This window comes from Microchirus variegatus (assembly GCF_963457635.1).
Source record: "Microchirus variegatus genome assembly, chromosome: 4".
In the NCBI taxonomy this organism is placed as follows: domain Eukaryota; kingdom Metazoa; phylum Chordata; class Actinopteri; order Pleuronectiformes; family Soleidae; genus Microchirus; species Microchirus variegatus.
The window spans coordinates 29,492,513-29,504,345 of NC_139805.1; the positions used below are offsets into that span (position 1 = coordinate 29,492,513).

An 11,833-nucleotide genomic window follows, 5' to 3' on the forward strand; every position below is an offset into this window, starting at 1 on the left:
GGAGGTGAAAGGAAATGAGGAAATACGGCTGGAACACTGTCAGGGATTTGATTTTCAGAAATCCTGCAGTTGTCACTCAGGTAGGATCCCAGACCTTTCTCTTGATAATTCACTTGAATAGTCCTGAGAAATATTGCTCGTCTGTAATTCTCTAATTGAATTCATTAATTTTACATAACAAAAATTTTACATTTTGTGCATAACAAGCTTAAACATCATGTAAAGTGTACACATACGATTATTTAATTGTTTTATTTCTTTTTTTTTAATCTCTTAATGCTCAGAGCCTTTTTTATTGATCTGTTTTGCTTTTTTGTCATGGCTATAGCGGGACACAACATTTATACATAATTATGGATATACAACAGGCCTATACGTGACTTGGTGACAATATAATTAAGAAGAAACATTTGCACTGCACTCTTTTGAAATGCTCCATTCCCACAACAATTATTTCTCAAGACATGCCAGCTATTTGGAAGCTTTACGCATTTTTTCACTGAGCAGGAGCCACATGTGGATGAGGAAGATGAGAACACTGAACGAGGGAACTGGAGCAGTAAGAGGGAGTACATCCTCTCTATGATTGGTTATGCTGTTGGGCTGGGAAATATCTGGAGATTTCCATATCTGGCCTACAAGAATGGAGGGGGTACATTTGCTCATCTATTTGATTCAGGAATCCAATTTGAATATTAATCAGTAGATAACATATAGATAATCTAATCTCACTTCCCCCCTTTTGAACAGGTGCTTTCCTCATCCCTTACTTTGTGATGTTGGTGGTGACTGGAATCCCACTTTTCTTTCTGGAAAGTTCCCTTGGTCAGTTCTGCAGCCAAGGCCCCATAAACATATGGAGAGCAGTGCCTATACTGCAGGGTAAGATGCACACCTGAAGGTGAAAATGTCTTGTAAAACATGAGGCAACATAGTCAGTCACTTTTATGGCGCTGGACTTCAGACAAGCTCTGATCAGTGGAGTTTTAGGACTTTGTGCGTGTTCTCTTGTGTGTACACAAGGATTTTCTCTGGGTATTTTCAAACATGCACTCTCTTTAAAGGCTCCCTGTGACCCATACAGTGGGTGACCCTAATAAAACTAACAACCTGAAACGGGGTTGGGGTGAATTACCGGCACCTGCTTAATGATTCTCTAAACAGGTATCCGGCTTTCAGAGACTAAAAACCTGGATTTTTCCACCAGTTAGTCAGAAATGAAGGAGCCTCTTAGATGAAAGGTGAATAGTCAAACAAATCCAGTTGCCTCCAGTTAACTATCGAAGATTGTAAGGTCTTGCAAAGAGACTGAAAAGAGAGTTGCATGTAGAGTTGACATAGTTCTGAATATCTGGTCATGTAAACAAGGTTTTTTTCAAACTATTACAGAGACGAGGAAGCCATTCCAGGTCTCAGTCCTGAGATGTTATAACACCTTAGGCACGGTGGGGCAAACAGGGGAGACTGATGTATAGGAGAACTGAGCAGACAATAGACAGATAGAGTAATTGATCTGCAAACAACAGAGAACAAGTGGGTGGCCATTTGTGAAAATGTGAGTGAAAACCTTGGAGGAATGTGGTGGGTTATATGCTGCAAGATGAGTGTGGAGTGAGCAGGAAGCAGATGTCAGGAAGCAAAACACACAACAGACAGCAAACACACACACAACAGACAAATGAGAAAGAGGGAAATCAGCCAGGAGACTCACCCTCCAAGTTTTTACACGGAAATATTTTCAATTAACATTAACATTAACATTTCTTGATAATGTCTCTCTAACTCTGCAGGGGTTGGCATTGCCATGGTTATGGTGACACTAATAGTATCGATTTACTATAACGTCATCCTTGCCTACAGCTTGTACTACTTGTTCGCTTCCTTCCAGTCTCCTTTGCCTTGGTCCAGCAGCTTCGGTAACTACAGTAATTGCAGCAACACAGCTTCAGGTACTTGTCTCACCTACTACTCTGCCGATGTGTCATTGCCATGGGGTGAGATTAAAAAAAAACAAAAAAAAAAACATAATGATGCAAGATGAGAAATAATCTTAAGAAAAACACCATGATAATATACATTCTGGGAATTTAGTGCTTGTACTTAACACATAAGCATGTTTTAAAGAAGCCATTTACTTGTGCCCTTTCCAGTAGTATCGTATAATGTAAGTGGTGTTTTTCTGGCCAACTGGACTCAGGAAAACATCACTTGTCCTTCATCTGATGTGATCACAGCTTCAATGCAGACTCCAAGTGAACACTACTGGGAGTAAGAGTCACACACACACACACACACAAACACACCAGTGTCGTGCTGTGATTGTCAGTACAAACATTTTTATCTCTCCTTCAGTCGTGTAGCTCTGCAGAGATCTAGTGGTCTGAATGAAACAGGACCTGTTGTCTGGCATCTGGCTCTGTGTCTGCTGCTGAGCTCCATAGTTGTTGCTGCAGCACTCGTCAGAGGCATCAAGTCATCGGGAAAAGTAAGATATCGTCTACTTTGAATTGTGTCCTAGTCCACAGTTTGATGAGCTTCAAACTCTTCTGTACACATACCTCAGTCTTGTTTCATTGCATTTATACAGTTAAATCTATACTTTCATCTTTCCAGGTTGTCTATTTCACAGCTACATTTCCCTATGTGGTGATTTTGATACTGCTGATCAGAGGTGTGACACTAGAGGGAGCTAGAGATGGGATAGAGTTCTACATTGGTTCACAGTCAAATCTGACTAAACTGACTGAAGCGCAGGTGGGAACCCAACTTTCCTTACTTGAATATGCAGTAGTACTGTTTTTTAAACATAAAAAAATGTCTTGTAATTCACACAAAGTATGAATGTGTTTTTGTTTTTTAGACCTGGAAAGATGCAGCGACTCAGACTTTCTATTCTCTCTCTATTGGCTGGGGTGGAGTCATGACTCTCGCCTCCTACAACAACTTCCACAACAATGTGTTTAAGGATGCATTTGTGGTATCACTGACCAATGCAGGTGGGCGTAAATGACGTTGAAAAGGCAGTTGAAATCTGTCCAGAACAGGATTTTGACCATTATTGATACGTTGCTGATTTCAAAGCGAAACTATGCAGTATTTTTACCTGTCTCCACTCCCCTTACCGTCTGTTTGTGGGGAAACTAGCCTTGCAAGATCAGGGCTGCCGATCCGGAGTCCTTAGAATCAGCAGGTCTCACTAAGTCTTGGGTCTCATGGGAAACACAAACACATGGCCAGGAGCGGGGAAGGGAGGGGGGAGTGTCAGTGAGGATTAAGCGGTGGTCAATCAATAGATGCTTGTGTCATAAAATAAAAAAAAGCTCACATAGAGTGGTCCTGTTGCACATATATGTTAGTTATGGAGGTCTACTTACATACATTTACTTGTTTTTATGGTCAAAAACCTCCTAGTTGCTGTAAACGAGCCAAATCAGAAGCTCTTATCAGTCGCGCTGTTTCAGACAGAAATCTCTCCCCAAGAAGACAGACTGCGTTGTGATTGGCCAGCCAGCGTAGAGCCTTCCCAACTGTCTTGTGATTGGCCAATACCCGGAAGTGACATAATCAGCACACCCGCTCTCAGAGGCGCAGCTCCCCCCTCTGGAACAGTGGATGCACTGCTACTCATTATCAAAACATTGTTTTAACAATGTTTAAAAATAGCTTCTTCACGACTCCCTTTTATGACTTTGACCCGGAGTCAGACCCAGAGTCAGAAGACACTGTCGCTCGTGAAACACCTCCACAACGGACGTTATTCTTCTTCTGCGTCTCAATGTACGCAACCGGATGTGCCCGGACTAGTGCCCGGAGCAGGACGATCTGCTGTTCAGGAGAACTGCTGTTTACGTAACCGGACCGGTTTTTTTCAGAGATCTCTCTGAGCCCGAGATTACAATAAAACACAGCGTTCTCAGCAGTGGCTGAACTGTTTGTTTAGAACCTTCAGGGCTTCATAAACAAGGTAATGACGCAGATACACACTAAAAAACAGCGTTAATTGGAACTTCCGGTCCAGGTCCGCTTTAAATAACAACAGGTGGTGAGATTATGGTGCAGAAAGAGACTCTGTGATACCCTTTGAACAAAGAGAACTTTATTTGTTACAAGCAATGCATCTCTTCAACCGCTGTAGTTTAGAGAGTTTCAACTGTATCCTAGAAGACTCTGGCCTCCGTCTTTGGGACCATACATTTTAAAGCTTACGTGGCATCATCATCCTGTATATCACATTTGCCCATATTTGGTATTCTATTCTTCAGCACAGAGTCCACCGTTGCTGAAAAACATCAACTTATTCTATACTTCCTTATGATCGTAAACATTCCAATGCACAATAACAGATTTAACAGCGCTGTCTAAACAAGAAGCATCTGTGCTCTTCAGCAAGCAAAGTCCAACATTGGCCTGTAGAATACATGATATATTAATACCATTGGCATGTGTATGTTGAACCCAGAATCAACCCTCTCATGAAGAATTGTCTGTTTTGCATCTCAATGCAATGCACATTCTTCAACATGTTCAAGATAAACAAGATAAAAATGAGCTGTGTTAATGTGCTCATCTAGTCAGATACTTCAAAGTAACCAGACTTTAAATATGTGTTGTCTCAGGGATGTTTTTTGTTCTACTCATCCAGTCACACTATTTTCATTCTTTCACAGGGACCAGTGTGATTGCAGGTTTTGCCATATTTTCAATTCTGGGTCACATGGCTCATATATACAAAATGCCAGTTGGAGAGGTTGTAAAGGAAGGTCAGATGGACGCACAGTGTGAGCACTACTTCATACAATTGTCGAAGACTGGCAAGTGGCCGCTGAATGTTTTGTTTCTATGTCTTTGTGCAGGGTTTGGCCTGGCATTCATTGCATATCCAGATGCTTTGTCCAAGCTTCCTGTATCACCTTTGTGGTCTGTTTTGTTCTTCTTCATGCTGCTGACAGTTGGCCTCGACTCTCAGTTTGCAGGAATAGGTGGGATGTTTTTTTTTTGCACTTTATTCAGACTACTGCTGTACTAGAAGATCCTCTCGTCATCACATCTTTCTTTCTTTTTGTCATCAGAGGTGATCATCACCTGTTTGACAGATGCCTGTCCTAAAATGTTCAAAAACAAACATGCCTTACTGACTGTGGCAACATGCGCTCTCCTCTATCTTCTTGGCCTACCATGTGTCACACAGGTAAGTCTGACTTGAATGTTACTACCATTACAAACCTGCATTATGTGACACTCCTGGCTGACATTAGGTGATCTTCTCAGCCTATCTTTGCGTGTATGTGTTAGGCAGGAATATACTGGGTGACACTGATCGACCAGTTTGTTGCAAGCTGGGTTCTTCTGGTCTTGGTCCTCTTGGAGATCATTGGCATCAGCTACATTTATGGTAAATAGAACAGTTTTGGATGTGCAGCAAATGTGACAAAGACAGTCTTGATCTCCAGCTGTGTTCTTGTGCTTCACAGGAGGGAACCGTTTTATCAAAGACATTGAGATGATGCTTGGAAATAAGAGTTTTGTTTTCTGGCTTTGGTGGAGAGCATGTTGGTTTGTCATCAGTCCCTGTATCATAGCGGTGAGTTGCACACACACTGTCTCTGCCATAGTAGACACTTGGAGAAATGCAGCAACAGACCTAACTGACCACTGAAGCACCCTCTCTCTTTGCATGTCTTTGACAGAAACAACAAATAACAACATTGTGATTTGTATAAGCGAGATAGACCTTTTTCTTTTGGAACTGGAGCCAATCCCAGCTGACAAAAGGCAAAATTCGGGTTACATCCTGGACAAATCACCAGTTCATCACAGGGACAGCGTTCATTTAGAGCGTCCCATTAATCTAATCACCAAACTGCATGTTTTTGGACTGTATGAGGAATTCAAGCCAGTGACTTTCTTGTTGTGAATCAACAATGCTAGCCACTGTGTGGCCGTGTGTCCCTTTCTGGTTTTTCATCAATACAAGATCCAAAAATATGACAATGAAAAGCAGAAAAACTGGAATTCTTTTAATTCTTGATTATGTCTTCAACTTTCTTGTTCTTGTGTTTTGTATGCAATAAAACATAGTGTATATGAGAAATAAAATAAAGATTATGAAAGAAGTGCCTTAATGCCACGTAAAGAAACTGTGTAGAATACATCATGAATGAAACTGCCTGATTCTGCTCTTTAGGTGATCCTGGTCTGGTCTCTGATGACATTTACGCCTCCTTTATACGGGACAGTCCCATTCCCAGGCTGGGGTTTGGCTCTGGGCTGGTGCATGGTTGTGTTCATCCTACTCTGGATCCCTGTCATCGCTGTATATAAGCTGATAAAAACAGAAGGAAGCCCCTGGAAGGTGTGTGTGTGTGTGTGTGTGTGTGTGTGTGTGTGTGTGTGTGTGTGTGTGTGTGTGTGTGTGTGTGTGTGTGTGTGTGTGTGTGTGTGTGTTTTGTAATAATTAAAAAAATATATATTTCCTCACACCAGGAGGAAAATGAAAATAATCATAATCCTGATTTCTTTAACTTTCTACAGCGTTTGAAGTTGTTGTGTTCTCCATCCAAAAAATGGCATCCCTACCTTGATGTCCATCGAGGAGAGCGCTACTCAGAAGAACGATGTTGCCCCATGAAGAACCTTGACAACAAACTCCAAGAAGACGTAAATGTGAATGTAAATGTAATTTCTAGCTCATGGCTCTGATGAGTAAAGATAGATGTAAAATTTGAGGGGGGTCTAAACATGTTACAGTGTAATTGGAAAGCATGTTTTTTTTCTCTAAACATTTTTGTAATTTCAGTTTTACTTATACGATCTACATACATAATACAATTTGCATGCTTTCTTATCCTTTTTAACCACACAAAATGTAAATTATTTTATTTCTAATTGTGTATTTTTAATGTATTAATTCATTGCTTTCCAAATGGTGCTGCGGAAAAGGCCCACACAAGCCCACATCTGACAGGGAATATAGCCAAATGGGAGATGGGACCTCCCAATTATTAATGGATATTTCGCACACTGGGTAAAAATGTAGTGTAAAGCAGCTCATCAAAACTAGAAAAGCTCTATATAAATACAGACCATTACCAACTGTTCTTCTTCTGATTTTATTTGGCGTAAAAGTGAAAGAAATAATAACAAAGTAAAGGACACATAGGTGAATTTTGTAATTTAGTAGTACATTACAATACTGTGCTACATAAATACAGACCACATGTGTTTTAGATACATAGAATTATGTCATGTATTCCTATGCTAATTGGTCGCTCTAACAGAAACATGTTGTCACCCAATGTTTAATGGTGTGACAATTCATGTTTACACACTAACTTCCCAGCAAATGCAAAGACAGTACAAATGTTTGATTAAAGACTTGCATCAGCACACATGACTGTGCTCATATGCATGCTTTTCTGAACCAACATGTAAACCTGTATAAATGTATACATGTGTTACAGTATGTTTCACATTTATTCTGCTGTCTGGTGACCTGATCTGATATCTAATAATGAAATGTAAATACCCACATATGTTTAATAACTTGTTTCACAAGAATCGATGATATTAATTATGTCAGTAAATCAGAAGAAAAATATGTTTATGTGAGTTTGAGTGTTTTGAAGAGTGGAAGCCATTTTGTTCTTTTGATTCAATGTGCTGTACTTATGATACTAACAATACGAGCTTTAGAAATGTTGGTAATGTTTCGTGCTCTGTCAATCATCCAATTGTCCACGCTTTCATTCAAAAATGTACGTTTTCAGTCAAATTTGTTTGTATGCTTCTCTTGTCATGACAAATACCATTTATTCTATTAATTAATTTAAGAAAGCAAAATGTGACATTCTTATATCATATGAATATACAGTACTGTGCATAAGTCTTAGGCCATTAGCCATTCGATTTGTTGTTTTAGCAATGCTATAAGGACAATAGAGGATAATTAGTTGTATTCCACTTTACTGGAACACATCCAGAAAATATGTATGCAGTTTTTTTTTGTTTAAAAAAAATAAATAAAAAAAAATCAGGAAAAAAAAGACTTCCTCTACAGGTATTAGTATTTAGCATGATCTAGCCTTACACTTGAACAATAACACAGCTCTGTTAATACTGGAGTGGAACCTTAATTAATGTTACTGGTAAATCCTGTGTTTGTCCTACTATTTAATTTAAAGAAATATCTGCTGTAAAAAAAACGAAATTACGCCAGGTTTATTCAAGACATGTTTGAGAATTACATACACGTGTTGCATGAGTTAAACTCATTGACAGCTCGCTAATATAAGAGCAGCTTTAAGTCACCTCACTTCATTCTAAATTCACATGATCACAGAATTTGACTGACAGAAAAAACAGAAACTTTTGCACATTACTGTATATTCTTATAAATAGACTGTACCTATGCAGTACATGTGAGAGGAGAGAAGTGTGTTTCATTAGCCCCTGGGCTAATCATCATAAGTGAGCACAACACTGGGAGAAGACAAGGCCAATTGTACATGTACCACATAAATGGTAGCTCAGTGCATTGGTTTGCGTTTGACATTTTGCAATGTAATTACAATAGACCATTATCAACCATCATCATCAATCTTGGCTCGATATGTATGTCATCTGTCTGTTTTAAAAAAAAACAATTAAATACACACCTGTTTAAACAGCTCTTTTATTACCTAAAGTGCTTTGCCGTCTATCTATACTGTGTGTTATCTTACTTGGTTTGACCTGGGGACATAATAATAATAATAATTATATCATTATTATTATATTTTTATTTTTTTTACCTTATTATGCCTTACACACTTGACCTTTAACCTATCTATTTCGGCGGAACCGAGGCAACAACTTGAGACTGTGATCGCTCGTGATGGTTCGACAGGGACACATGTACGGCCGTGCATGTAGCCTGTTGACTGCCTTGAGATGAACTGCAGCCTTATGCTATTGTTGCTGCGACGTCCAAAATGTCGAAAGTTAACATGAAAAAAAAAAAAAAAAAAGAAGAAAAAAAAAAAAAAAAAGAAGTAATAAAATTGTATGGGTAATGGGGGCGGGACTAGATAAGCTTTGCTTCTCCCGCTGTCCCTTTCGGTCATGTGTATTAATATAAATGCTGATGTATGCAGATGTTGATTACTTGTCATGCCCGAAATAAACGATTCATTCATTCATTCATCTATTAGTAGCTTAACAGATAACACATCTGCCTCTGGGGTTAGCCTGCAGGCAGATCCTCTACAAACTTGATCATTCAAGTTTCAGTCAACAACGAGGAGTTTAAATTGTCACTAAGGTCTGTTTGTTATTTTCCACCAATAAGAATAAGCATGAGCGACAGAGGGACATTGCTCACTTACAGATAGAAGCAAACCAGTCTCTCTCATGTGCCTGTGAGCTGAGACATTTTTGGGACTTTTTTGTATCTTCTTTCTCATGATATATGAAGATTAAAAGACATGGGGACAAATACCTCTTCCAATGCTTCCAAGGGCCCCGCTATTCTTTCTGCTCAGGTAGGATTATTGACAGGTGCCGGAGTAATTAACTGCAGCCTATACTGCTGATATTTGTTAATATATATTTATATTATTATCGTATGCATCATTTCTTTTACAGGCATTCACATTTGTAGCAAAAAGTTCAACTGATAACATTGTACACAACCAACATTGGATTAATATGGCCACAGAGAGATAAAAATGTAATTTTTGCAGATTATCATAAATGCTTTTCTCAGGTACTAAGCTAAATATTGAATCATCATGAAAATACACAAAACTTAAAGAGCAAAGTAAAGTAAGAAAGGGGTCTGTTTTTCCTCCGTTTGAAGATGTAGAGTTTAAAAACTGGAGAAACAGATGATGTGTAGTCTGATATTGAGTTATCACAGGAGTTGCTGTGGCTTGGCACATTAAAGTTATTCCTATCTTAAGGCAATGTAAAGCATGCTGCATCTTTTAACCAACAAAACTGTTTTGAAATTGGTGGCTTTAGGGAACTTAATTAGTAATATAGCATGTGCACAAATATAATCTGGTCATGCACGTATAGTTGGTCATATGTTCGCAGTTAGGAGACTGTTATCACATGATGAAAGTGCCTGGACACAGGTAGGCAAAGAGATTAACAAACAATCCAAAGAAATATGTATATATTTTTTTTTTTGGTAAATTTTATTTACACAAGTTTTTCAGAAAAACAAAGACAAGCACGTACAAAGGACAAGATTAGACTATCAGATTAGATTATCAAAAAAAGAAGAAAAACATAAAAAACAGCCAGCAGTCAATCAGTAAGAAAATAAAACTGAAAAATGTCTAAATACACAGGTCCTTGCAGTAGACTAGAAATCCAATACAATTATTTAAAGGAATGGAGTCAGTGATGTAGTCATCTCATATTTTTAATGAGATGAAGAGATTTAAAAAAAAAAAAAAATGTAATCAAAATAAATGAAATATTTAAACAGAAATCACCTGCTCTGCCTTTAATACTGTTTTAAAGTTATTTAATGAAATACTACTCACTTTGGACAATGCCATTGTTTAGCATTGGTAAAAAGCTCTATCGTGTTCCACCACCATGACCATTTTGCATTTGGTGCATAGCCAGTATCTTCAAACAATTCTGTTCTGAGCAGGAGTCACACGTGAATGATGGTGATGAGAATCGTGAACGCGGAAACTGGAACAACAAGTCCGAATACATGTTCTCTTTGGTCGGCTTTGCAATTGGCCTTGGAAATATCTGGAGATTTCCATATATGGCCTATAAGAATGGAGGGGGTAAGTGTTGATGATCAGTCTTTTTACCAAATGTTGTCAGAGGCCAAGTATTATTGAATATCATGACAACCCTCTTTTATCACTGTGAGCAGGTGCTTTCCTCATTCCCTATTTCATAATGTTGGTTCTCTGTGGAATTCCACTGTTCTTCCTGGAAAGCGCTGTTGGTCAGTTCTGCAGCCAAGGCCCAGTCAACATTTGGAGAGCTGTGCCGCTGTTCAAGGGTGAGGCTGAAATGTATTCATTTGAAGACAACAATTGTAAAGATGTGATTGACATTCACTGTTGTCAATTGAAATCCTCCTGAATGTATTGTCTGTGTGCGAGTAACTAGACAAAGTGCAGGAGTTATAGTTGCAGTAACAATTAAAGAAAACAAGCACTGTTTAATGGATTCCCATTGTTGGTCTTTTAAGATGAGTGAAATAAATAATGATAATTTTAGTTCAGTTTGGAGGGGATTCCAAGCAGAGGGGGCAGAGAATCTAAAAGCGGTCTGAACACCGGGGGCAGCAGGTACAAATGTCATTTGAACGCAAGGCATAATGGCTCTTGGTTCTCTGAAGAAAAGTGCTTAAATAAGCAGGAACCAGGCCAAGAAGAGCCACAACTTATTTCTATTAAGAAAAAAAAAAGTGGGTTCCAACCCTTAATTTAGAGACCAGATTTCTAACATGCACTTTGAATGAAACCTCCCCATCAATAACTAGAAAAGCACTCAGAGAGCGCAGACCTCCGCCAAGGCAGCTCAAACCTCCCCCACCCTTTCGATTTTGAAAATCTACTCTTTGCATTGATATTTTGGCAACATATAAAAAAGGTTTTAGGTTCAGTCCCTACAAAATACAGCCTGCTGGCACGCCTGGGTCAGACAGCGAGTGTTGTAACCAGTGATAGCGTCTATGGTCTACTTTTTCGAGTTATGTTGCTAACTGACAGACAGACAAACAAACTCCGGCGAAAACATAACCTCATTGGCGGAGGTAATTAGTCCCAGGTACTTGTGGTGGTGACTAGCTCAAGAGCTTTGTCGTGGATAGGGA

At 39.0% G+C, this 11,833-nt stretch overlaps 1 protein-coding gene across 1 annotated transcript; it reads left to right on the forward strand.

Annotated features, from left to right (window-relative positions):
* Positions 1-14: 14 nt before the first annotated feature.
* LOC310925858 (sodium- and chloride-dependent neutral and basic amino acid transporter B(0+)-like) lies at positions 15-6,699 on the forward strand (the record flags this gene model as incomplete). Its single annotated transcript, XM_083887893.1, has 15 exons — positions 15-80; positions 508-652; positions 751-882; positions 1,791-1,949; positions 2,154-2,268; positions 2,353-2,485; positions 2,614-2,754; positions 2,861-2,996; positions 4,668-4,760; positions 4,854-4,979; positions 5,070-5,188; positions 5,293-5,392; positions 5,472-5,581; positions 6,185-6,352; positions 6,532-6,699. The coding sequence occupies 15 exons, from the start codon at positions 15-17 to the stop codon at positions 6,697-6,699; spliced, it is 1,911 nt and encodes a 636-aa protein (XP_083744019.1).
* Between the last annotated feature and the right edge of the window lie 5,134 nt (positions 6,700-11,833).